At 34.4% G+C, this 25,272-nt stretch overlaps 1 protein-coding gene and 1 non-coding gene across 2 annotated transcripts; one reads left to right on the top strand and one right to left on the bottom strand.

The window, feature by feature from the left end:
- Positions 1-6,991: 6,991 nt before the first annotated feature.
- On the bottom strand, positions 6,992-7,078 carry TRNAM-CAU (transfer RNA methionine (anticodon CAU)). The gene is given in 2 exon segments: positions 6,992-7,027; positions 7,041-7,078. It is a non-coding gene; the product is annotated as a tRNA-Met (tRNA).
- A 1,951-nt stretch (positions 7,079-9,029) lies between these two features.
- On the top strand, positions 9,030-15,525 carry LOC147403153 (shaggy-related protein kinase alpha-like). Its single transcript, XM_086438634.1, has 13 exons — positions 9,030-9,287; positions 11,222-11,406; positions 11,493-11,585; positions 11,848-11,907; positions 12,024-12,296; positions 12,772-12,846; positions 13,559-13,615; positions 13,705-13,845; positions 13,938-13,988; positions 14,156-14,251; positions 14,358-14,441; positions 15,025-15,127; positions 15,226-15,525. The coding sequence occupies exons 2-13, from the start codon at positions 11,293-11,295 to the stop codon at positions 15,333-15,335; spliced, it is 1,257 nt and encodes a 418-aa protein (XP_086294760.1). The 5' UTR covers positions 9,030-9,287; positions 11,222-11,292; the 3' UTR covers positions 15,336-15,525.
- The last annotated feature ends 9,747 nt before the right edge of the window (positions 15,526-25,272 follow it).

Raw genomic sequence — 25,272 nt, 5'->3', positions numbered from 1 at the left:
ATACCCTTTATATTTTGAAGGATATTTGAGATACACCTCTATTTTTTTTTTAACTATTTATATGACCCCTTGAACTCAGTCTTCTCTTATATATTAAGTAAAATAATCCGAATGCCCTTGTCTTTGATCTATAGTCAGTTGAAGATGAGGGTATTTAGGTCATATATCTAATTAGACTAAAAAGAAGACGGAGGTCATGAGATATAATCAGTTTGACTTTGAAAATCTAAGGGTATTTCAAATATTAAATAAAATGTGGAGGAGTAAATCTAAATCACCCATATTAAATTGCCCCCCATATTACCTATAATTATTCTAATGCCACCGCCCTAGCCGCAACTCAACACCATAAAAGCTTCCTTACCAAAAAAACCCCTTAAGATTCACCAAAGTACTTTTAAGTTAGATCTCCTGCAGATGCTATTAACAGTAAAAAAGAAAAGGTCATCATCGTCATTTTGAAGGATGTTTGGATAGTTTTAGTAATTTAGTATTGTGTTATTTCTATTTTTAGTAAGAGAATAAACGACCTGAATTAACCTCTTAGAGGAGGACGTCACCTTAAGTCTACTCCGTGGATATTCCTCATACACAAGTATCCAACGGTTCTTATAATAGGGATGACATTCTCCTCAGAATGACAATATCATTTTACACAAATTATAGAATTCCACTTCACCCCTTGTCAGGGTTCGATTGTTCAGATCTTACCGTTCTCCCAAATAAACCGTGATCGCGGGAAAAAGCGGTAGAGCAAAAAGGTTGGATTTAAAATGGCGGGAAATCGGACGGTTGGGACAAGTTCAGGTTTTAAATACCATTGATTGGTTACAGTAAGTGGCGGTCCAAAGTGTAGTGGTACAAAAATATTTGAGTGCATTTAGTTGTAGGTAAGTAGGCATTTTTCCTAGTCCGATCAGGCCAATATCATCAAAATCTTAGATCTGATGTTAGTCAATTTCTTCATTATCGATGTAATACTTAAGAACTATAGTAGAGATGGAGTATTGGTAAAATTTATGATGATTTAAGGTATAGTGGCCACGACTCTCTCCAAAAAGGGAGGGGTCTTGAGTTCTAACCCCTCATTGGCCACAGTTGAGAGTTTATTCCAAAAATTATCTGGTATGTGTGGGTGAGGGGATTGCATGTACCCCATTGAAGAGCAGAGTTACATCTCTCTCTCTCTCTCTCATTAATTATATATATCCAAAAATTTGTTATATATGAGTTAAAATTTTTGGAATGGACTGTTTTATGAGAATGATCTCTATGGTGAGGAGATTATCATCGTAAAAAATCAATTCATTATGAAACTTCTAACCCATCAAAAGTGATTTCAAATTAATGGTCCACAATTCTTCAACTTATAAATTGGAGTTAGAAATTTCTGAATGAATTAATTTTTTGTGAGAATCTCCTCACCATAAATATCACCTTTATAAAAAATCAGTTTGTTCCAAACTTTTAACCCATATATGATAAAACACTTTGGCTACGATATTTTTTTGACCCACATGTATATGAGATAATGTTGAAGTAACATTAAAATGTACATTGTGCAGGGCATTTCTAACGTGGATGTGTGTCAGAGCCATAGATACTTTCATCGAGATCTCATATCTCAATGAAAAGTTTTTATGATTTTCATACACATCCACATTAGAAATGTCCCCCTCGATGTACATTTTAATGTTACTCCAACATGACATATACATTTAGAGTGACACAATGGATGAGCAGATGTGGTGCATTTAATACTCCAGTTATTAAATTGTTCTTGCAATAATGTAAATTTTGTACTTAATCAATGGAAAAAACGATTAGGAATATTTCATAAGAAATAACTCATGAAAAAAATGCATGATCCCAATGGTGTAAACATGAATTATTTATTTATTTTTGGAAATCCAGTGAGTGTCCCCACCTTTGGTGAGACTAATCTCCTTGGGGCCACACACATGTAAGTAGCCACATTTCTGTAAAAATGACAGTTGGATTTAAAAGTATCTCTCGTTGATACTTATTTTTAGGATAAAGCTCATCTGTTGGATTTCATATTTTCACACTCAGATCATGTAATATCGTGGAAACGATCATTGAGTCATAATTTTCCATAAACTTTTTACTCTCCTAAATTGAAGTAAATAAGTAACTTAAAGCCATATCCCTCCGATTTCAATGAATAGATGAGGTATCCCTATGTTTTCAAACTAATAACATACCTCTTGACCTTGATTTTTCTAAGGGGGAATAACATAAAATGCCATATATTTGATGCATAGTTTTAAAATTAATAGAGTCAATTCAATTCAAAACTCTTTCGAGTACACTCGACTAATTTACATGATGAGGTGATTGGAGACAGAACTTGATGGAACAAACTCTCTTCTAGACGTGATTCGACTTTTGAGAAGAGTTCTTATGTGTTCTTCCATCAAAATGGCTCTTCCGTATTAATGACTTCGGACTTATTATCTTTGGGCAAGTGATAACGAATTTGGATATAGATTGTGAAATGCCATGAACAACAATAAAGTTTCGTCATCAAGTGCAAATGCATGATTCTCTATGTCATTTTATGTAAAGAACATTTCAGCGATCCTCATCCATTTCGACCCTTTTCTTGGCATCAAAAATGGAACTCGCACTCTCAGCCATTGAATCAAGATTTTTTATTTTTAACGCCATATGATATACTTCAAAACCAAATCTCTGTCTTAGATTTCATCTTTCTTGTTGGCCGATATTCCTTCTGTGTTGGACAAATCTCTTGAACCTCTTATCCCTTTGACTTCTACATGTTTCAAACCAATAGGAATTCATTAGCAGCCCTTAGATTTGAGTTTACATTTGATGATTACTTGATTAGGATTGGGTTTTAAGATTTTTGCGGAGCTTGAGGAGTTTTCACTTTGGATTTTTTTATAATTTTTATTTCAATGTTGTTCCATTAAATTTTTAAAACTTTTTTTTTTTTCGCTTTGATATTCTAGAAATGTAGGTGGTTTAGTAGTTGGTGGGCTCACCTAAGAATTTCAGCCACTAGCTAATACATGGGTCGGCCTAGATCATTTGTTCAAAAATTTATGATAATCAAGTCTTATTTTTTCAAATTTTGTTGGTATTTCTTAAAATTTGATTGATTATAAGTTTAAATCTCTTTTATCTGTTTTTTTGTTTTAATCATTTTTTAATGTTGAAGTTTATAAATTTTAATATTTTTTAAATCCTTTAATCTTTTAATCTTTTAATGCTATTTGCTTTCTTTTTCTTGGTGTAAGTTCGAGATATCAATGGGTACCCATTTAACCAAAACCGAATCAAATTCAAAATCGAATACCCCGGTTACAGATCCCTTTCTATAGTAACTAATTAGAGTCAGGTCTAAAATGGAATCAAACCGTTAAGAACCGGAACCATTAGATTCTAGCCAATGGGTACCTGCAACTAGCCAAAACCGATTTATTTGTCATTTCTTTCCATACTATAGATGATTTATGGTCTATTTCTTTTCAAAAATAAATGCATGTTATATAAATTTCTTCAATTTTTCTTATAATTTACCGGTTGAAACTTTAAATGAGTTACTCTTCTAAAAAATTATTACTTTTAACAAAGATAACTTTTTATTTTTGAAAAATAAAAAATAAAATTTGTATCTTAATATAACAAATTATAACTAAATTAACAATTTTGTTGATAATACATTAATTTTTTGGAAGGAACTTTTTTTTTTAATAATGATTTGAAATACTTTTTTTGTCATTTGATTTTTGAGAATCGAAACTGATGGGTATCTGTGATTTTTGGCAGTTCCGATTCCATTTATTTTGGAACCAGAACCGGAACCGACAATAACCAAAACCAACCTAATTAATGGTTATGGTTATAAGTTTCTTAGGAACCGATCCATTGACACCCCTAGCGTAAGTGGAATTGTGTCGTGCATGGATTTGATGTGTTTGGAGAAATTACCATTTGATCCCTATGAAGGGTTTTTTTGGAAAAGACATTTTTTTAAAAGGTGTTTGGGATTGAATTTTCATGAAAAATTCATTGTAACAGTAAGTTTTACGTTATTCGTGATTTTTCGAAGTGGGATGTGCTAAGGATACTATGAAGGGTATTTTGGTCTTTTTGCGAAACCTTACAGAATGTTTGCGAAAATGATTATTTGGTCTCAGATTGTCATTTATGTGTCCAAGAGTGTCATTCCATATGATGGAAATAGTCATTTCATGTGGTGAAATTCATCATTTTATGTGATACTTATTTGATGTATTTGAAGAATTTGCCAAAGTGCACATTGATCTCTAAGTGTTAATTCCCAAGGGTATTTAGGCCATTTTGTCAAAAATATATAATTTCAACGATAAATTTCATTTGGTTCTATTGTGATCATTTTTAATCGAAGTCTTATTTTTCTAGCGTTGTGAGGTTTCTAGGTTTATCGAAATGTAGCCACAATCCTCTATGTGCATAATTTCTAAAATCAAGTGTTGTTGGCGAAGTGGTTAGAGGGAGAAAAAATATTTTGAGAATCAAATGGATCCAAGAAGCACTATACAAGCCTTCGAATTCTCTGCTCCTTTGCTCATCATTAGGAATCTAACAGTCGGGGTGATGAATTATCGGATCAGGCGGGCACAAAATGAGGTATCTACACCTAGAGATCTTGGTTATCCACTATTGCATTCATTTGTGTTTTTCACAAAAAAAAGTAATTGGACTGATTAAGCTTAAAGGAAACAAAGTTCCCTACATTAAATGTAACTAGGTATGGATATTTTGAACCTGAATGGCAAAATGAAAAAACAATCATAATGGTTGTGAAAATAGAACTCTCAACTCTCACCTTATGACTCTGATACCATAAAAGTGTTTGAGAAGAAGTCTTTTCGAATAGAAATTCTTTACCTCAAATGTGAGATTAGAGAGCGATGACGAGAAAGGAAAGGTATTTCCACAATTAAGGGATTCAAACAACAACTTTACAAGAATAACTTAGAATTAAAAAAAGAAAATACAACCTGTTATATAAACCAACTTTCTTTAATTGTGAAACTTGATTTAGAGAAAGTAAACCCAAGTGATAACAAATTTACCTCTTGATGTTACAAATTTCACCCCCTTAGTGCAGTTGGTTATCTGCTTACACATGCACCCATATGAGGTCGAAATTTCGAGATTTGCATCCCCTTGCATGCACATTATAAATGCACACATGCACTAAGATTTTCTGATGGATTGACCCCAAACATAATGGACTGCAGTTTCACGGTGCATTGGACCCCCATGTGCATGCAAGACCTAGTATTTTTTCTCTCTCACACTCAAGTAATAGTGAGAGAGAGATCATATATAAGTTGAAAATTATTATTGTATTTATCCGATGTGGAACTAATATTTGAAGAGTTATCTTTACAACTCTCATAACCAGAAGGCAAAAAAAGAATCTTTGACTTTTAACTTCTTCAAAAAAGGAAAAAGGAAAAAAACTCTTTTTAGTTTATGTTTCACTGAATAAGAAAATTTCTACTATTTACAAGAAACACTCAAGAGGTCTCTAGTTCAAATTTTATCCTCAAAATATATGAAAAAACTATGAATTTTACAATAAATTTAAAAAGATTTTATAACTTATCAAATCATTCCCATTATTTATCTATTTTCTATTGTTTGTATCATGCAATGAATCGAATAAGTAGCTTCCATTAAGTTTCCTTTTTTATTTTTTTCTTACACATTCTTAATAATTAATATGAGACATTAATTTAAAAATATTTTAGATTTTTAATAAATCTTTTCTATTAGTAATCCATTTTCCGACAAGTAATCTATTATAAGTTTCTTTTTGTTTCTTATAACACATGGTGTAACAACATAAACAATGTGATACACTAAATTTGAAAGATTTTACATTTTGTTAACTTTTTAAATTAATAATCAATTTTATTTTGCTTGTATTATTATACATTGAACCAAATATGTATCTTAACTAAGTTTCCTTTTCAATTTTTGACTGCACACGATGCAACTCGTATAATCATATATCTTAAGATGATCCACTGATATGAAGATAGAGAGCGAAGAATGACAAACATGGTTTAGTGAAAGAGAATTGTACTGTAAAATATCTTAAAACGTAAAGGCTTGTTTGGGCAGCTCTACATTCAATAGAAGTTCTTATATGGAATCACTTTTATAAGAATTGTGATTGGGGCATTGATCATGCTTAGGAAGTACTTTTTGGAGTTAGAAGATGCCACATTTATCACACTTCTCCCATCTTTAAAACTAAAAAAATGCTTTGGCTTCCTCGACTTGACATGATGTTACCTTAAAAAAAGTTGGAAGCACTTCCTATGGAAACGAAACTCAAGTAGAAGCGAGAAGCGACAAAGAAGCCAATGGGCTTACCTTGGGATACACAACTGTTCATCTTTTATAAGAATATGCAATTGTGTATCCCGAGAAAAAAACCTATGATTCTGTGTCCGTTTCACGTCAGCCAAGTATTGACCGAGTGAAGACTGTCTAGAGTTAGGATATCAGCGCTCTTTTGATAAACAGACAAACAATCCCGTTCTTCTCACCCCGTGTGCACCATCCAAAAACAAATTATTTGGGCCTCATGACATTGGACAAGCCTGGCCCATTACTGGAAATGCTTCAGGCCAAGCCCAGCTCCTTCGTTTATATTTCCTTTAGATTGCGATTGGTTCATCTTTTGGCCAACGGGGTTAAACTTTTAGAGGAGGAATAAACAGACAAACAATCCCGTTCTACTCACCCCGTGCGCACGAACAATCGGTCACCACCATCAAAAACAAATTATTTGGGCTTTATGACATTGGACAAGCCTGGCCCATTATTGGAAGGGCTTTCAGGCCAAGCCCAGCTCATTTGTTTATATTTCCATTAGATTGCGATCGGTTCATCTCCTGGCCAACTGGGTTGTTCTTTTAGAGGAGAAAAACAAAAACACTGGGGTGAGAGAGGCTCGAACTCTCGACCTCAGGATAACTCAGAGAAGCTATGAGACCTACGCGCTAGCCAACTGCGCCACCACCCCATATGTCTTACGATTGGTATTAATATTTTGTTAATTAGATTACTATGATCATTTCCGCCTCCTATTTGAAAGGAAAGAGAAGGAGAAAAATAATATATAAATTTAAAGGGTCCATCTTTGGTAGTCCACCACCCCTTATGTTTTAAAACTAGTATTAATATTTTCTTAATAAATTTATATTCAATACACTTTACATGAGGGGATAAATGAATGAGACAAAGGGGAGGGTACAATCTATTTGTCCCACATCATCCGAGTATGAGATTGCGTATGTGTATATGAGCTCATGGGGACTCTCCCCTTGCAAGAAAATTTTCAAGGGTGAGTTATGCCAACAGAGTTCATAACAAATGGTATCAGAGCTAGTACCACATCGAGTATGAGCTGTGATTTTGTGGTCATTGTCTCATAAATGTTTACCTAAAGATGCAACCGTCGGATAGGACTACGTAAGGGTGCAATCACTAGATAATGCTATATAAGTGTGCATATATCATGGGCAGCAATGTGGAGTGTGGTGGTATGCATGATTTAAAGAATCATTTTGTTATGATATTTCAAGTTTCCGAAACGAAATACTTGTGGAATCGAAACAATCAATGGAACATTGATTTTCTATTCAAAAATTTCAATTTATTTTTTATTTTTATGAGATTGAGAAGAAAGGGAGTAGATAAATATATATTTGAATCAAAAAAGAAGAGGAGAGAGAGAGAGAGAGAAACTTGATTACATCATCGTTGTCGCAGTTGCTAGAGCTCAAGGTTGGTTAATCGATCTCTTTTTTCTTTTCTCTTCTATTTTATTTTTTTGATACAGATATTGATCTATGTTTTCAACTTAATTTGCTCCTTGACCACAATTAGCTCTCAAAGTCTTATTGATTTAGGAAACCCTCCTCCATATTTGAGTAATACATGAGAAATTCCTTTATTTTCAAATTAATCTCTAAGTAATATCTAAGAAACCACTTTATGTTTAAACCAATGACATGTCCCTGGACCTGGGTATCTTATAAAAGGTCCATTTCAATGTTTCAAATGTTACATTTGTTTAGTATAAGTTTTGATTTTTCAAAAATTCGAAATATCGATAAGAAACGACATTTTAAATTTTGGTGGTATGTTACAATCTATTTGTCCCGCATTGCCCAACTATGGGTTCGGGTATGTGTTTATGAGCTCCTGATTCTATCTTTGCAAGTCAATTTTCAAAGGTGAGTTCCACTGAAAGAATTTGTAATCATAAATATATCTACATACTTTAATATCATAAAACAAATGTGATTGACTTGGTTGTTGGTGGTTGTTTATGGTTGGAGATTGTTTGAGTTGTGAATGAAAATCTTGAAGATAATACTCCACCTTTCATTATTTTCATTCACTTTCTATTAAAGTAAATATTAAAGAAAGTGAATGAAAAATGATGAAAGTGCATATAAACTTAGTCTTGATTTCTGGACTTATTTTTTTTACTCAATATATACTCGGTTAGTATGATAAGGGTGCAAAATAAAATCATAAATCCCCTACCACGTCAGCCGAGTACAATGGAGTGAAAAAACCGAGTCGAAGGATCATTAGCCATAAACTTATTCTAAACCAAGGAGTGAGAGGGGCGTGGGACCGAAAGAGCGTACATCAGATTTTCTTGAGGATGGTGATCAAACTTTGCTACTTTCATTCTGACAAATAGCGGACACACACGCGACAAATTCTCATTCGAGAATCTGTCACGTGTCATGTTCTGATACTATAGGTCATAAAAATAGGCCTGGCGATATCACTTCTCTACCTAAAGATTTGAGTGGCTCGTTCTTCGAGCGGCAAAAGGCCAGCTGAAGTACTTTTTTAAAACCAGGGAAATTCAAGGTGTGGGGTTGAGCGGTCAAAAAAGAATCTCTCTTCACAGGATTTTTAAAAAAAAAGAGAAGGATAAAAAAAGCAACACATAAATTTTAGGGCTGTCCTTTGAGACTTTGACTGTCAACAACAGGCAACAGCACCACAAACTAAAGAAAGAAATCAGAGCCAAAGCCAAGCTACCCATTGTTCGCTATCTCTGGAAAAAAAAAAAAGAAGAGGTGAAGATTGCGATCGATCTGTCGATATTTCTTTTCGTTTTTTTCTTCTGATCACGTTGTCATTAAAGCCACTGATCTCCATACGTTTGACGGGAGGTCGCTCTCCTGAAAATCCTGAGTCGATCGGTATATTTCTCTTCTTCGATCTTGCCTTTTTTAAGAACTTTTTATTTGTTTTCTGCTTGTGCTATTTTTGTATGATTTTGGCTTTTAGATTTGATGATTCTAGAGTTTAATGATCGTTCTGATAATAGTTAGCATGATTTTTCCGATTTTTGTTGGTTTAGATGCTAAGATCCGTGTTTATAGTACTTTTTTGTTTGAATTTCTGTAGTAGGGAGATGTAATCTTTAATTTTCTTAAATTTTTGGAAAGTTTGAGTAGGATTTGCTTGAGTTTTATCTATCGATCTGTTATCTTTTCATTTGTACTTTACAGAGGTTCACAATGTTGGGAGTATGGAAAGATATCGTGTGTTCTGGGGTTTTCTGGCATTCTATTACTTTCTTAGATTAATTTCCCCCTTTTTAGGTAATTTTTTTTTCTTGTTGATTTTATTTGATGGATCGAGTTTCACTACTGGCAAAAGATCCATCCGCTTTGTGTATTTTCATTTTTATTTTTTATTTAGATATTTTGTGTTGATCTTTAACTTATTTATCCTTCATTTGATTATGTAAGCGTCCAATATTCTTCATCGTGAGAGAAACAAACGGGTGCGCTCGTTTAAAAATTCAACCTAATCCTTTGATCCGGAAGATTGTTTCAGATTAGTGACACAGGAAGCATAACACCTTGATTATTTGGACCTTCGTCTTTTTTATACATATTAGTGTAGCATCAATTCATTGTGCGATGCATGAAGAATTTTTAGTTTATACATTTGGTTTGTTAGAGTTGGGCCAAATAAAAATGTGTTAAATTGTGGTGATGATGCTGTTTAAAGAAGAAAAAACAAAAGACTGCAGTGCCGTGCAAGCTAAAAGATTGATCTTTTAACAGAGTTATCCGTTTTTTTTTTTTGGAGATAGGCATAATGAACAGTGTCGCAGGTTGAGATTTTTTGTTTACAAATTAGGAGCTACCTTCCTTGATTTTGGCTGTCAGAAATGACAACAGTGAATGTCAGGAAACATGGGAAGTTGTACATCGTTGGGATCTTATAATTAAGTTACTGATAGCATTATTAAATTTGAAGATAGGCAGACAGAATTTATGGTTTTTAGAACTGTTTTGATTTTGAGGGAATCGATGTTTAATGAGTCATACAGTTTCCCCATCAAGATTTGTCACGATTTTCCTTGGGAACTTCTGTAACGGCGCAACATAGACAGAACTCTCCGTGCTCTCATCTTATGGCTTACAAAGTATTTTGCAGCCACATTAGTGCAAACTAAGAGTTCTTTGAGGCAGCTATCAGATAACTAACAGCTTCAGATAAGCTCTATGAGGCGATTTATTGGAATTAGTTGCATTATAGAACATAGGTTGATTTATTTATTTATTTTTGATGAATAACATAGGTTGATTTTTTATTTGCCTATTGTACCCTATATCCTCTAATGTGTCTAATAATTAATAAATTATTAAAAAAAATTCTGGGTTATTCAATCTTGTTTGTGTGGGTGACGAGGAGGGATAGTTATTATTTTTAATTGCAGTTCTCTTATTGCACCCCATTAGAAGTGCCTCTGATATTGTCTTTGATATTACTAGCAAGGTTTAAAGTCTTGGTTCAAGGTATATCTGAGTCAGTTGAAAAACTGAGATGCCTCTATTAAGATTCTACAAAAAAAATAATAATAAAAAATTCGAGATAATGACGAGACAAACCACCTACTTCTCATCCTTGTCACCTTCAAGACTAACTCGTATCAGCCAAGACATTTCGAGGCTATACGAAGCTTCGAACCATGCTAGTTAATTTTGTTTCTTCCTTCAACTTCCATGCATTGACTGCATTGTCATGGATAACATTTTGGGGAAAATGAGTGGGATTTGGACAACCTTTTGAATTTTGCATCTGCATGGAGATCGTTAATTTGATTCTTTTTTGGCAGGTATATGGATGTGAAAAGCTAATTCAACAAGGTGCTTGAACGTGATCTATAAATTTTTATATCTTTGGTGAATGGCTTCAGTTAGTGTGGTGCCTACTTCTCGGTTTAGAGAACCCTGTGGCAATACTGTTGGTGTGGATAAGCTACCCGAGGAACTGAATGACATGAAAATAAAGGATGACAAGGTAAATGAAGTGTTTTTTCTCTTTTGATTTGTTCCTCATTATCATGTACTACCTGATACACATCCAAGATATTTTAATTTTTGTAGGAAATGGAACCAACTGTGGTTGATGGGAATGGTACAGAGACGGGCCATATAATTGTTACGACCATTGGTGGTAGAAATGGCCAGCCAAAGCAGGTACAATTGGGAAGTGTCTCTTTTTTGTGCGATATAATCTATGAAATATGATTTCTATTTCTAAAGTTCAGTATTTTGACTATATTCGGACTTGTTTGAACTGGATGGTGCTTGTGTTTCTTTCTCAAATAGTAACAAATTTTCTATTTTACTTTTATACAGTAATAATTTGTAGATGATGTTCTTTCTTTCGGTTATTTGCTTAATCTTTGTATAATTGCATATAGTTTTATAACTAGAACTCACTTCTTTCTTCTTGCAGACCATTAGCTATATGGCAGAGCGTGTTGTTGGGCATGGGTCGTTTGGAATTGTGTTCCAGGTAGTTTATCTGTTGCTTAATGGGGACCTTATTTGCATGTTTTGTGGTATATGTATGCACACAATGGTTCATGGAATGAAATTAATATTATAATGGTTGCTTTTGTTGTTATACAGGCCAAGTGCTTAGAAACAGGCGAAGCTGTGGCGATAAAGAAGGTCCTTCAAGACAAGAGGTACAAGAACCGTGAGCTACAAACCATGCGTCTTCTAGATCATCCAAATGTTGTGTCTCTGAAGCACTGTTTCTTTTCAACAACTGAAAAGGATGAGCTTTATCTCAACTTGGTACTTGAGTATGTACCTGAGACTGTTCACCGTGTAATCAAACACTACAACAAGATGACCCAACGAATGCCACTGATATACGTGAAACTTTATACTTATCAGGTAGGTGATAGCATCAATAGCTATATATTTCGATATGTGAAATATGTTCTTGATTCGATGTCTTTATATGGTGAGGTCAAGATTACCATTTATTTTTGTTGTTTGTCTCTAAAGACTTCTCATTTCAAGTCCATAGCTTGATTTTTTGTGGTTTACAGTGGTGTAAAGTTATTTTAATGCTTTTAGTGCCGAAGCATATGAACGAGAGTAATATTTTGAGAATTTTCTTTGTGTTCATCCTTCATGATAATTTATGATGTCATCCTATTTTCCTTATTGATACTAATATTTTATAGTTATCTATTTTGTTGCTATTTCTATGGAAACCATTATCCTTTTTGTGATAAATAACCAATCTTTTCCTTATTGTGAGCTACTGTTTGTTATTATTATTTTATTTTTTAGCTTACTATTCTTTTTCCTAAAAGTAGAATTGTCTTTTCAGAGAATCTTATAATGTGTTTATATTTGGCAGATTTGTAGGGCATTGGCTTACATTCATGGTAGTATTGGAGTGTGCCATAGAGATATCAAGCCTCAAAATCTTCTGGTATGATAACAAGCATATTTAATTGATTCTTTATACTTTCATAAATTATATAGTTATAGTTCCCTGCAGTATCTCTCATTCTTGTTTTCCAGAACTACTCAAAGCTAAAAGACACTGGTTATCAAATTCAAAATGGATTTGATGACTCCAGCTCTGCATGAGAGACGGACTACATTTTTATAGGAAAACTAACATTATTTGAAACTTCTAGTGTAAATGTGACTTGTTCAATCCCTGACTTGGATTAGCTGTTGACATTGGTCTAGTGGTGGGGACTAAGTAATAGCTGATAGGGGCTAAGACAACCCTTGACCCACCCACCCACAAAAACACACACATACAAAATCACACAAAAATAAATAAATTTGTATTTCCCCTCTTTTCACGATTTACATTTCTGGCCAATGCACTGGAAGGGGGAGTTATTAGGTGATTAGTATCACTATTTTCTTTATTCTTCATGAACTCTCATACTGCAAGGACAAGGTTTTTTTTTCAAATATATATAAATAAAGGTAAATTCACTTCCAAAGTTTTTTCACAGATGTATAAATTTGTTCAGGTAGTTGAATACTTTAAAACCATATCCGATTACATATTTATTAAAAAAAAATTATCGGACTCTATGTGATCAAGTAACAGTAATTGTAAATGCTTCCTATCTTTTCTTATTACTATTGTTTTATATTTTAAAATATACTTTCTGTGACAGGTCAATCCACATACTCACCAACTCAAAGTATGCGACTTTGGAAGTGCTAAAGTCTTGGTATATTCTTGCACCCTAAAGTCATTCCATCTTCAATTATTCGGTTGGGAGCTTTTTATGTTGACTGCTATTTGTTTGGGATAAAATAGGTGAAAGGGGAGCCGAACATATCATACATTTGCTCTAGGTATTATAGAGCACCAGAGCTTATATTTGGAGCCACAGAGTACACTACAGCCATTGATATCTGGTCTGCTGGCTGTGTTCTTGCTGAGTTATTGCTTGGACAGGTAGGTTATAGACGGTTCAATCCCATGCCAAAATTTTGTAAATCCAACCTCAATTATATGCTTAAATGTTTCTTTTTTACTTTTTCTGCCAGCCTCTCTTTCCTGGCGAGAGTGGAGTGGACCAACTTGTTGAAATTATCAAGGTGACCTTTATATTCTCTTTAATACATTCTCCAACACACACGGCTAGAAATGTTCTTTGATTTGGCAAGTTTATCTTTCTCCTACATTCACACTTTCTTTTGTATTTATGATTACTTATGTGTGTTGCACTGTTAAAGATGGCTTATCTGTCCTGATACAAATGTAGGTTTTGGGTACCCCAACAAGGGAAGAAATCAAGTGCATGAACCCCAACTACACAGAGTATAAATTTCCTCAAATTAAAGCACATGCATGGCATAAGGTAATGCAATTTGTCTTTGCATTGCTTTTTTTTTTTTCTTTTTTCCTTTCTTTCTTTTTGATGTCTTTCTTTAGATAATATATAATCATTTTCTATCTATTATCAGATATTCCACAAGCGCATGCCTCTAGAAGCTGTTGACCTTGTTTCAAGACTTCTGCAATACTCTCCTAACCTACGATGCACAGCTGTGAGTATATATATATATATACAAGTAGTGTTTTCAAATGGGAAGCCATGAGACAATGTGCTTCACTTGCAAAGGCTTGAGGTGTATAGGATTGGGTCTCTCTAGCATTTTTTTCCCCTTAAAACATTAAATAATTATTTAAATATATGAATGAATAAATATAATTTTTTTTAAAAAGTGAAAATCAGGAAAAATCTCAAAAAAAAAAAAAAAAAAAAGGAAGAAGAAAAATGTATGGCAATTCACAATTTCACATTTCAAAAATTTGATATCCAAATCTAAATTGTGTGCTCATCAAAATCAGATTAAAGCTGTACAAGGATTTACTCTCCCTTAGACAAGTTTTTTCAATGCCTCCTTGAAAAAGATAAATAGCCATCCCTAAAGGCTCACAACTTTTCGTGCCTTGCCCTTGGGATAGCTTCAAGATACACAAATGCCATCTTATAGTGATCTATTCAAGCATTAACATTTTTATTTTGTTATATATATAAATTCTTTTAGGATTTTGGTTTTCCTTTTGTCTATACTTTTTTTTTCTCATGTATATGTAATTTTTGATGACAAATTAATTTCCTTTCAGTTGGAGGCCTTGGTTCACCCATTCTTTGATGAGTTACGGGACCCTAACACACGCCTTCCAAATGGACGTTTTCTGCCACCACTCTTCAACTTCAAGCCGCTTGGTATGATCAATCTTGATGTTGGTGATGTTCTTTTCATCCACATACATTATTTAAGAAAACTAACCTATTGTTTTAAATTTGCATTTGCTCATGATCAGAACTGAAAAGAGTGCCAACTGAGATTTTGGTGAAGTTGATCCCGGAGCATGCAAGAAAGCAATGCTCTTTCCTCGGTTTGTGGAATGGTACTGCTACTACTCACAACTAGTTATTGTAGAAAAATTCCTCGTTGATCCGTTCCATTTCGGGTGATCAAATTAAAATGTCCCATCACAGTTCATTTGTTTTTTACTCCACTTGTACCTTCGTTCTGTAACACAACGTTTGTAGCTTTATATAGAAACTCAAAAGACATTGCTCCTTTCTTCCAGTTAAAGTAATCTGTTTTTAGCGTATCAGATTTAGTGTAGAGCGATCAACATACATGGAGATGGGTGGTAATTGAAGGGAAAAAAAAACGAGCAAGGAAAGGGAGAGGAGGGGTTCATTATGCACAGCTCTGTGAAGGTGGCTGTTCTTCTCTCTTCCCTCTTCCACGTGTCACACAGGGTGTGGAGGGTAATGTGAATTGTATTAGGTCCATCATATCTTCAATCAAATAATGTGAAGTTGTGGTCTTATAATTTTTGTTTTTTGTTTTTTGTGACAATGTGCACCATTCATCAGTTTGATTGTTTATTATTGGATACATGAATTTCTTTATGATTGTATCAATAGTTGTATTGTTGAACTTAAAATCCCACAATGATGAAAAAGGCACAAATCCGGCTATACCTAGAGGAGCACGGGAATAAAGGAATACAAGGATGTCCTCATCTTTGACTCTGGCCATAAAAACCCATCATTTTTCTCTCAATTGGTAAATGTCTTTAACCTTGGCGTTGAACCTTGAAAATCCTGGATTTTTTTACCGAAAATTTTGTCTTTTCCAAGTACTCAAAAATCCTTTCTTGCACAGAGGGTTGAAGTAGACAGTATCTCAAAGTTGAAATTATCTGATTTTATAGATGAAAAGAAGATGAATGATTTGAGAAGATAAAAAAACATGTAGGGGTGTTTTTTTTACTGCATCCTAAGGTCATCCACCATCCTATAATTAGGTTGGTTTTTAAAATTATAAAAAACATTTCCTTTTTTATTTTTATGTTCAAAATTCCTGATAAAATCAAAGAGTCCGACTAGCCTAACTAAGGAAAAAAAGTGTGTTTCAAAATTGTTTTGGCTGGAATTTGAGGATAAGGGCATTTGAATCACTTTACATTAGTCTCTCAGAAAGAAAAGCAAAGAGGCATGTCATCACTTTGAAAACACAGGGTACCGCTAATGTTGACAAAAATTACGAGGAGGCATCTCTAAATCACCCTATTTTATAAGGATGATGTATCAAATACCTCGTAGCATTTTCGTTTAATTTGGTGATGGGTCGCATTCACAATAAGATAGACCTGTCAGTATGACTTACATCTTATCCACCTAATGACTTAGGGGTCTCAGTTTTCGAGTACAAAAATAAGACAATCTAGAGATCATTTTAAAATGACCAAAAAGGACAAAAACACGTGAATTTTGGTTCTGTTCATTGAGAATTTTAACCGTAAAAGGTGTCAGCAGCTCAAAAGAAAGAGGTCTCAGTCGATTTATCTTTCTAACAACATTTTATGTCTCGTTTAATTTCTACTCTTTTGCAATTTTTTTTTTTTTTTTTTTTTGTGTGTATAATTTTGGCTTAGGTTTGAAATTCTAGAATACAACGATCTTTATTTATTTATTGGAAAAGTTTAGATAGGAATTTAATCGAGTTTCTTCAATCTATGTATCTGTTTTATTCTAAAAAAAAAAGAGTTGAACACCAACTTTCACTTTGTTCAGTTGTTGAAGTATAGGAATTCTTTTCATGGGAAAGGGAGCGGACAAGAAAAAGTCAAGGACAACCATGTCCTCCTTCTTAAAGGAAATTTTATTTTGTGGATGACTTATCAACAATAGGACAAAACACATCGCCTTTTATTTTATTGGTTTGGATCTTCCATGTTTTGATGAATATTTTAGATTCCTCTAGTGTTTTGAAGTTTATGGCATACACCCCTTGACCTAGGTCTTCTACAATTGACTAATGAAAATGACCTAAATGTCATCCTCATCTTCAACTAATAACAGACAAAAAAACCTTAATTTTTTTCCTAGGGACCAACTAGTTGCACACCACTAGTGGCTGGTAGCATCCTAATCTTACAAATATATATATATATATATATATATTAATAATTACATGTTCGTTCATCTTCCTGGTTCTATCCATATTCTCTTTGTTTTAAGGTATTTACTTATTTATTGATTGAGCTAAATTGATTTTCTTTAATGGAAGCGTGTCTTGATCCCTTGAGGAACCTAATTAGAAACTTGTCAAGACTTTTATTTGTACAAATTTCTGAACAAACAATAATTTTTGTAGACATAGTTGAAGAAGGAAAAAAGAAATGCAACCCTTTTTATGTCTTTTTGGAGTGTATACAAATGGATTGAAAAGGGAAATTAATGATGGATGGGAGATGAGCATAAAGATAAATGAATTTGGAAAGAAAATCAAGAGCTTTTGGTTACAAATTGAAGACAATGGCATTTAGCTCATTCTAAATTAGTTTAATAGAACTCGTAGGCCTAGTGACAAGCTGAGCCTTGATGAGCTCGTCAGGAAGGTTAGGTCAAGTGTTCGAAACCCAACGAAGCAATAAATTCCTTGGGGCCACCCTCCATGGTGCGTGAGACCGTGGGATTAGTCTCACCCGTATGGTGGGGATACCCATGATAAAAAAAGAAAAAAAATATGCTAATGCACGTTTTACCAGTTTAATTAACTTGGATTCTTCTTAACTTTACATATAGGCAAAGATCATTACTTGGATTATTTTTTGGGTGTAAAAGCTACTTCAACAAGGTGCTTGAACGTGTTCTGTACATTTTTATATTTTCAACGAATGGCTTCAAATAAGGTGGTGCCAACTTCTCCGATTAGAGAAATGAATGGCATGGAAATGGAGGATTATAAGGTAGATGAAGTGTTTTTTCTCTTTTGATTTGTTGCTTATTATCATTTGCTATCTGATAGGGCTGTCAATGGATAGAGCAGACCCAAAATATAAACTGAAAACTTCGGATCTAGATCAAGGATTTGGATTCCCATAACTATCCGATCCGATATCTTATTGGATCGGTTCAAGATCAACCTCATCCTGATCTGACAAGGACCCATCCGATAAAATATGAGAAAGTATATATATTGTTTAAATGTATACAGTTTATTTAGATTTTGTATATAAAAAATTGGGTTTGACCCGAACCGAACATAATCCAATTTTTGTTGGATCATAATATTTAGGTCCAACCAGAGAGGTTGATTCAATTGCTATTGGATCAGGTCCGAGTCCAATTCAATTCGTACAAAACAAGTGGTTTCCAACATTTTCCTCAGTAGGAAATTATTTGCACCTGTTTTTGTGGTCACAATGGTTCATGGACATGTCTGGGATAACACATTAATGTCATAAATTTTGGCTTTTGTGGTTAACTAGTTTACAGGCCAAGTGCTTAGAAACAGGTGAAACAGTGGCAATAATGAAGGTTCTTCAAGCAAAGAGAGATGCAAATCCTGGGTCTTGTACTAGATCACCCAAATGTCGTATCTCTGAAGCACTGTTTCTTTTCATCAACAACTGCTAAGGATGATCTTTATCTCAACTTTGTATTTGAGTACGTAACTGAGACTCTTAAATGCATTATCGAAAACTACAATCAGATGAACCAACAGATACGCTTACCAGGTAGGTGATAGTTTCAGTAATTAAACTTAATTAACTTAGATTTGAAGTTCTTTAGATGGTCAAGTTGAGGCAACCATTATGATTTTTTTGATAAATAACCAGTTTTATTGTTCTTACTGAGCTATTATTATCCTTTTGTTTATTAATCTTTTTGTCCTAAAAGTAGAACTTATGTAAGAATTTTCACATATAATATGTTGATATTGCCCAGATTTGTAGGGTACTGGCTTACTTTCGTGGTAGTTTTGGAATGTTCCATAGAGATGTCAAGCCTGGAAATATTTTGGTGATAATAACTAGCAATTAAGCATATTTATTTGATTCTTGACACTCTGTTGAATTATATAGTTTTAGATTCCTTCAACATCTCTCCTTGTTTTCAAGAAGTAATCAAAGCTAAAAGATACTGATTTTAAAAAATCAAAATGGATTTGGTGACTCCAGTCATGCATGAGAGACATATTTATAGCACATATACTAAGAAAATTACCCTGGTTTGACAATACTAATGTAAATGTGACATGTTCAATCTTTGATTTAGATTAGCTGTTGACATTGGTTTGAAGGTGAGCACTAAACAGTAGCTCATTAGGAGTGGGACAACCTTGAGATTGCTTCTACCCAATCTTTTTATATGTTTCCCTCATTCTTCTTTTCTTTTTTCTTTTTTTCTTAATTTTCACTTCAGCACCAATCTTTGAGATATATATATATATATATAATATATATATATATATAGGGGTCAGGTTCAAGGGCCATGTGAGAAAACATGTAAGAAAACTTTCGGCGGTAAATAAAATTTTAAAATATGGGTTAGAAATTTTAGATTGAGCTGATTTTTTGTGAGGATGATCTCTATGATGGGAAGATCATTCAAAAAAAAAAAATCAGCCCAATCTGAAACTTCTAACCCCATTAAAAGTGATTTAGAATGTGGACCGTCGATTTTTTTTCAATTTTTACCACTAATTTATAAATCACTTTTGATGGATTTAGAAGTTTCTGATTGAGCTGATTTTTTGTGAGGATGATCTTCTCATCATAGTGACCATCCTTGCAAAAAATCAGCTCAATCCAAAACCTCTAACCCTTATTTTGAAAAACGAAAGTTTTCTTACATGTTTTCTCACATGGCCCTTGAACCTGACCCTATATATATATATATATATATATATAGGGTCCCGTTCAGCACCCTAAGCTTTATCACACACTTTAACAAACGTGTTTTGTCCTACATGGGTTAGAAGTTTTGGAATGGGCTGATTTTTGGTGAGGATGGTCTCTATGGTGAGGAGATCATCCTCACCAAAAATCAGCTCATTCCAAAACTTCTAACCCCATAAAAAATGATTTACAAAAAATGGACGGTCCACGATTTTTCAACTTGTAAACATGGGGCTAAACATTTTGGAATGAGCTGATTTTTGGGGAGGATGATCTTCTAATCATAGAGACCATCCTCACCAAAAATCGGCCCATTCCAAAATTTCTAACCCATGTAGGACAAAAAACGTTTGTTAAAGTGTGTGGTAAAGCTTAGGGTGCTGAACATTTCCCATATATATATATATATATATATATAGGGTAGTGTTCAAGGGCAAACTTTTTGGCAAAACATTTTTCAAAACATGGGTTAGAGGTTTTGGAATGGGATGATTTTTGGTGAGGATGATCTCTACGGTGAGTAGATCATCCTCACCAAAAATCAGCCCATTCCAAAACTTCTAACCCATGTTTACCAGCTGAAAAATCGTGGACCGTCCATTTTTTGTAAACTGTTTTTGATGGTTTCAGCGGAGCGAGCGAGAGAGAGAGAGAGAGAGAGATAGAGAGATAGAGGGTTTCAGCGGAACGAGCGAGAGAGAGAGGCGTTCGAGGGTTTAGAGAGAGCAGATGAGAGAGAACAGAGAGAACGGACGAGAGAGACTGTCGTTGTAATTCACTCGGGGAGGTGGCACTAATAATCAGAAACAATAGGGATGGCGCTGTAAAAAATCATAAATTATAACTTAAACGCACCATGCAATCTCGTCCGTCCGATTCAAAAATATCCAACGCTCAGGTTTCTTTTGTTAAAACGACTGATAAAACGGAGGCATCCGAACGCCTCCCTATATATATATATATATAGGGTCCCGTTCGGCACCCTAAGTTTTACCACACACTTTAACAAACGCGTTTTGTCTTACATGGGTTAGAAGTTTCGGAATGAGCTGATTTTTGGTGAGGATGATCTCTATGGTGAGGAGATCATCCTCACCAAAAATCAGCTCATTCCAAAACTTCTAACCCCATCAAAATTGATTTACAAAAAATGGACGGTCCACGATTTTTCAACTTGTAAACATGGGGTTAAACATTTCGGAATGGGCTGATTTTTGGGGAGGATGATCTTCTAATCATAGAGATCATCCTCACCAAAAATCAGCTCATTCCAAAACTTCTAACCCATGTAGGACAAAAAACGTTTGTTAAAGTGTGTGGTAAAACTTAGGGTGCTGAACATTTCCCATATAATATATATAGGGAAATGTTCAGCAACAAACATTTTGACAAACATTTTGGCAAAACATTTTTCAAAATATGGGGTTAGAGGTTTTGGAATGGGCTGATTTTTGGTGAGGATGATCTCTACGGTGAGGAGATCATCATCACCAAAAATCAGCCCATTCCAAAACCTCTTACCCATCAAAAATGGCTTACAAAAAATGGACGGTCCACAATTTCCCAACTTGTAAATATGGGGTTAGAAGTTTTGGAATGGGCTGATTTTTGATGAGGATGATCTCCTCACCATAGAGATCATGCTCATCAAAAATCAGCCCATTCCAAAACCTCTAACCCATGTTTTGAAAAATGTTTTGCCAAAATGTTTGCCAAAATGTTTGTTGCTGAAAGGGACCCATATATATATATGGGAAATGTTCAGCACCCTAAGTTTTACCACACACTTTAACAAATGTTTTTTGTCCTACATGGGTTAGAAGTTTTGGAATGGGCTGATTTTTGGTGAGGATGATCTCTATGATTAGAAGATCATCCTCCCCAAAAATCAGCCCATTCCGAAATGTTTAGCCCCATGTTTACACGTTGAAAAATTGTGGACCGTCCATTTTTTGTAAATCAATTTTGATGGGGTTAGAAGTTTTGGAATGAGCTGATTTTTGGTGAGGATGATCTCCTCACCATAGAGATCATCCTCACCAAAAATCAGCTCATTCCGAAACTTCTAACCCATGTAAGACAAAACGCGTTTGTTAAAGTGTGTGGTAAAACTAAGGGTGGCGAACGGGACCCTATATATATATATATATATATATATATAATGCGGGTCCCGTTCGCCACCCTTAGTTTTACCACACACTTTAACAAACGCGTTTTGTCTTACATGGGTTAGAAGTTTCGGAATGAGCTGATTTTTGGTGAGGATGATCTCTATGGTGAGGAGATCATCCTCACCAAAAATCAGCTCATTCCAAAACTTCTAACCCCATCAAAATTGATTTATAAAAAATGGACGGTCCACGATTTTTCAACGTGTAAACATGGGGCTAAACATTTCGGAATGGGCTGATTTTTGGGGAGGATGATCTTCTAATCATAGAGATCATCCTCACCAAAAATCAGCTCATTCCAAAACTTCTAACCCATGTAGGACAAAAAACGTTTGTTAAAGTGTGTGGTAAAACTGAGGGTGCTGAACATTTCCCATATAATGCATTGTAATGAGGAACTGCTAATGGGCTGGGCCAGCCTTTAAGGATCACAACAAAGGGGTAGGTCCAAGCCTGGCCCATATGTCTTCGGGTGGGGCTACTTTGCTTTTGATATATATTTAAAACATATATATAACTCATTGGGCTGAGACTTGCCTTAAACATGGACCGGGCCTAGCATAACCTGCTAAGTAATGAAATGAGGTGTGGAACAGAACTACTGTACAGAAATTTCAAGGATGACGAAGGAAGTTTTGGCCCATTATGGTCATCGGTTGAGAATGAGAATTTAACTCTTCAAGTAAGAAAATAAATACTAACATTACAGATGACTTTGAGCATAGGAGAATATGCAAATGTACCAATGTTTCAAAAATCAGATTAGCTGGTCCGACCAATGAGCCAACTAGTGACCCAGCCAAGAATGGTCACTAGTTTTTACCCGCCTAGTTCTAGCGATTCAACTCATGACTCGACCGGGTTTGTGAAAGGACCGGTCCAATTTTTGAAAGATTTTTAAGATATCCCTTCACAAGTTGGTGAATATTTGAGACGCCCCTTGTGCTTTGAAATTGATTATATGCCTCCTTAACCTAAGGTCTCCTCTTATAAATTAATGAAAAATGATTAAATTTCCTAAGATTTTAATTAATGAGCTCAAATGGATTGTCATGTTGGAAAAATAACACTACAACCCTATAAAATTCATGTTTAATATATATATATATATAAATAAATACAAATAAAAACAATGTTATCTTTTTGGCTTCACAATACTTTGAAAATGTTCGACTACTAAACTGCTTCATTTCAAATTCAAATCTCATGGTGATTTAATTTTTTTTTTTTGTTTTATAAAAATTCTTAAGATCTTTAATGTACATTGTGTGGCATTGGATCATGTTTTTGAAGTTGAAGTTACTTGATCTTGAGAAGAAACTAAAAATACTTATTTAATATTTTATTTTAGGATTTGATCGATTGGATCACTTTAGACTGACCCAGTCAATCATACGGGTCAACAATTGATCCGGTTTTTAAAACATTGAATCAAACAACCAAATCGCTTAAAATGATTGTTACTTATATCTTTAATGTCAAATGATTATTACTTATATCTATTGTTTTGTCTGCATTAATTGTAATTGTCTCTTTTGTTGTACCTAAGTGAGTTAAACCCATGTTCAAAGAATCGAGCATCTCAATCCCTATTGATTACTAAAATGAGGATTTTCCTAATCTCAAACCATGTTTGATGGATACCATCAAAAGTATGGTGGAGATGCAATATCAAATCATATTTCCTAGGAAATCGGGATTTGTACTAAATACAATTTCAGCCGTTTTAGTTTGATAGAGATGTTTGGGGCTAATGTTCTTCACTTTATAGAGAACATCTAGGGCCCTCCATATATGTACTCATCTGAGCACTTCTTTCTTCTTCCACCCGTGACACACACAAACACAAATCCATGTGTCCTAAAATGATGGTGTCATCCCCACATCTACCAAATGTCTGTGTGTGTGTGAGAGAGAGAGAGAGATCATCTTATTCTTTGGCTGAAACCCATAAACTCCAAGCATCACTACTTGGTTCAGAAGCAAAGAGGCCTCAAAGTCTCAAACCACTAACCTTAACACATGGGTGCACGTGATACAACAAAACAACACATGCGTATGTCATTCCATGTACTCTTTTAAGTAACAAAAATACAAAAAGTGTCTGATAATCTGATTGTCCCACGTGGCATACTCAATCGACTCCCCTGACGTGACATGTTAGGAATCGTAGATCTGTACTCCTCGGGATACATAACTGCACACCCCCATAAAAGGTGCAGTTGTGTATCCTAAAGAGTACGGATCTACTGTTCCCCGAACATGTCATGTCAGGGTGAGTCGGTAGAGTATGCCACGTGGGGTAGTCATTTTGTCCTGATTGAAATATAACACCTCAAAAAATAAGAGATCTGTACTTATAACACACCAATCTATATGAAACAACTCCTTAATTTCAAAAGTTTGGTGTGTTGTTAGTAAAAGTTGCTCCATAGAATTACTCAAAAATAAACCTACTACCCATGGTTTTTTTTATTTAACCTTCTATATTAATTTGCATGGTGTGGCCGGGAAATCTACGTGACTCAATAGATTCTAATGATGTGGATCAATTGTCATAATGGATAAATTAAACAAGTGAGTTGGTTTGTGTCGGTGAGAATTGAATCCAATTCTATTTTATCATCACTCATAGAATTTACCAACTAATTAAACTAGTGGCGAGATAGTGATTCATGCAAAAAAACACACGATCCTAATTGTGTACACGCATACGTATCCTCGACATATTTATTATCAAATCTCAACAGTTGGATTTCATGTTTATGGTTTTATTTGCATGAGTCATTTTCTGAGTCACGGAACGCGGCCCTTATGAACTTTGTTAGGCTAATGTCTTAAGGCACCGCCACCACACTTAGTGAAAAGGATCCTCCACCCGACCCGTGAGTCCGTGACTAGTCTTAAATTCTGTGGTGTCTTGTTGCATAGCACGTCATCTTATTTCTAAGCATACCTGTAGTTTTGGAGGCCACAAGGAGCTAAAGTACAA

This window comes from Akebia trifoliata, chromosome 4 (genome assembly GCF_017979445.1).
Source record: "Akebia trifoliata isolate Shusen 1 chromosome 4, ASM1797944v1, whole genome shotgun sequence".
NCBI classification, from domain to species: Eukaryota; Viridiplantae; Streptophyta; class Magnoliopsida; order Ranunculales; family Lardizabalaceae; genus Akebia; species Akebia trifoliata.
This window is presented reverse-complemented; position numbering and strand designations above follow the sequence as displayed.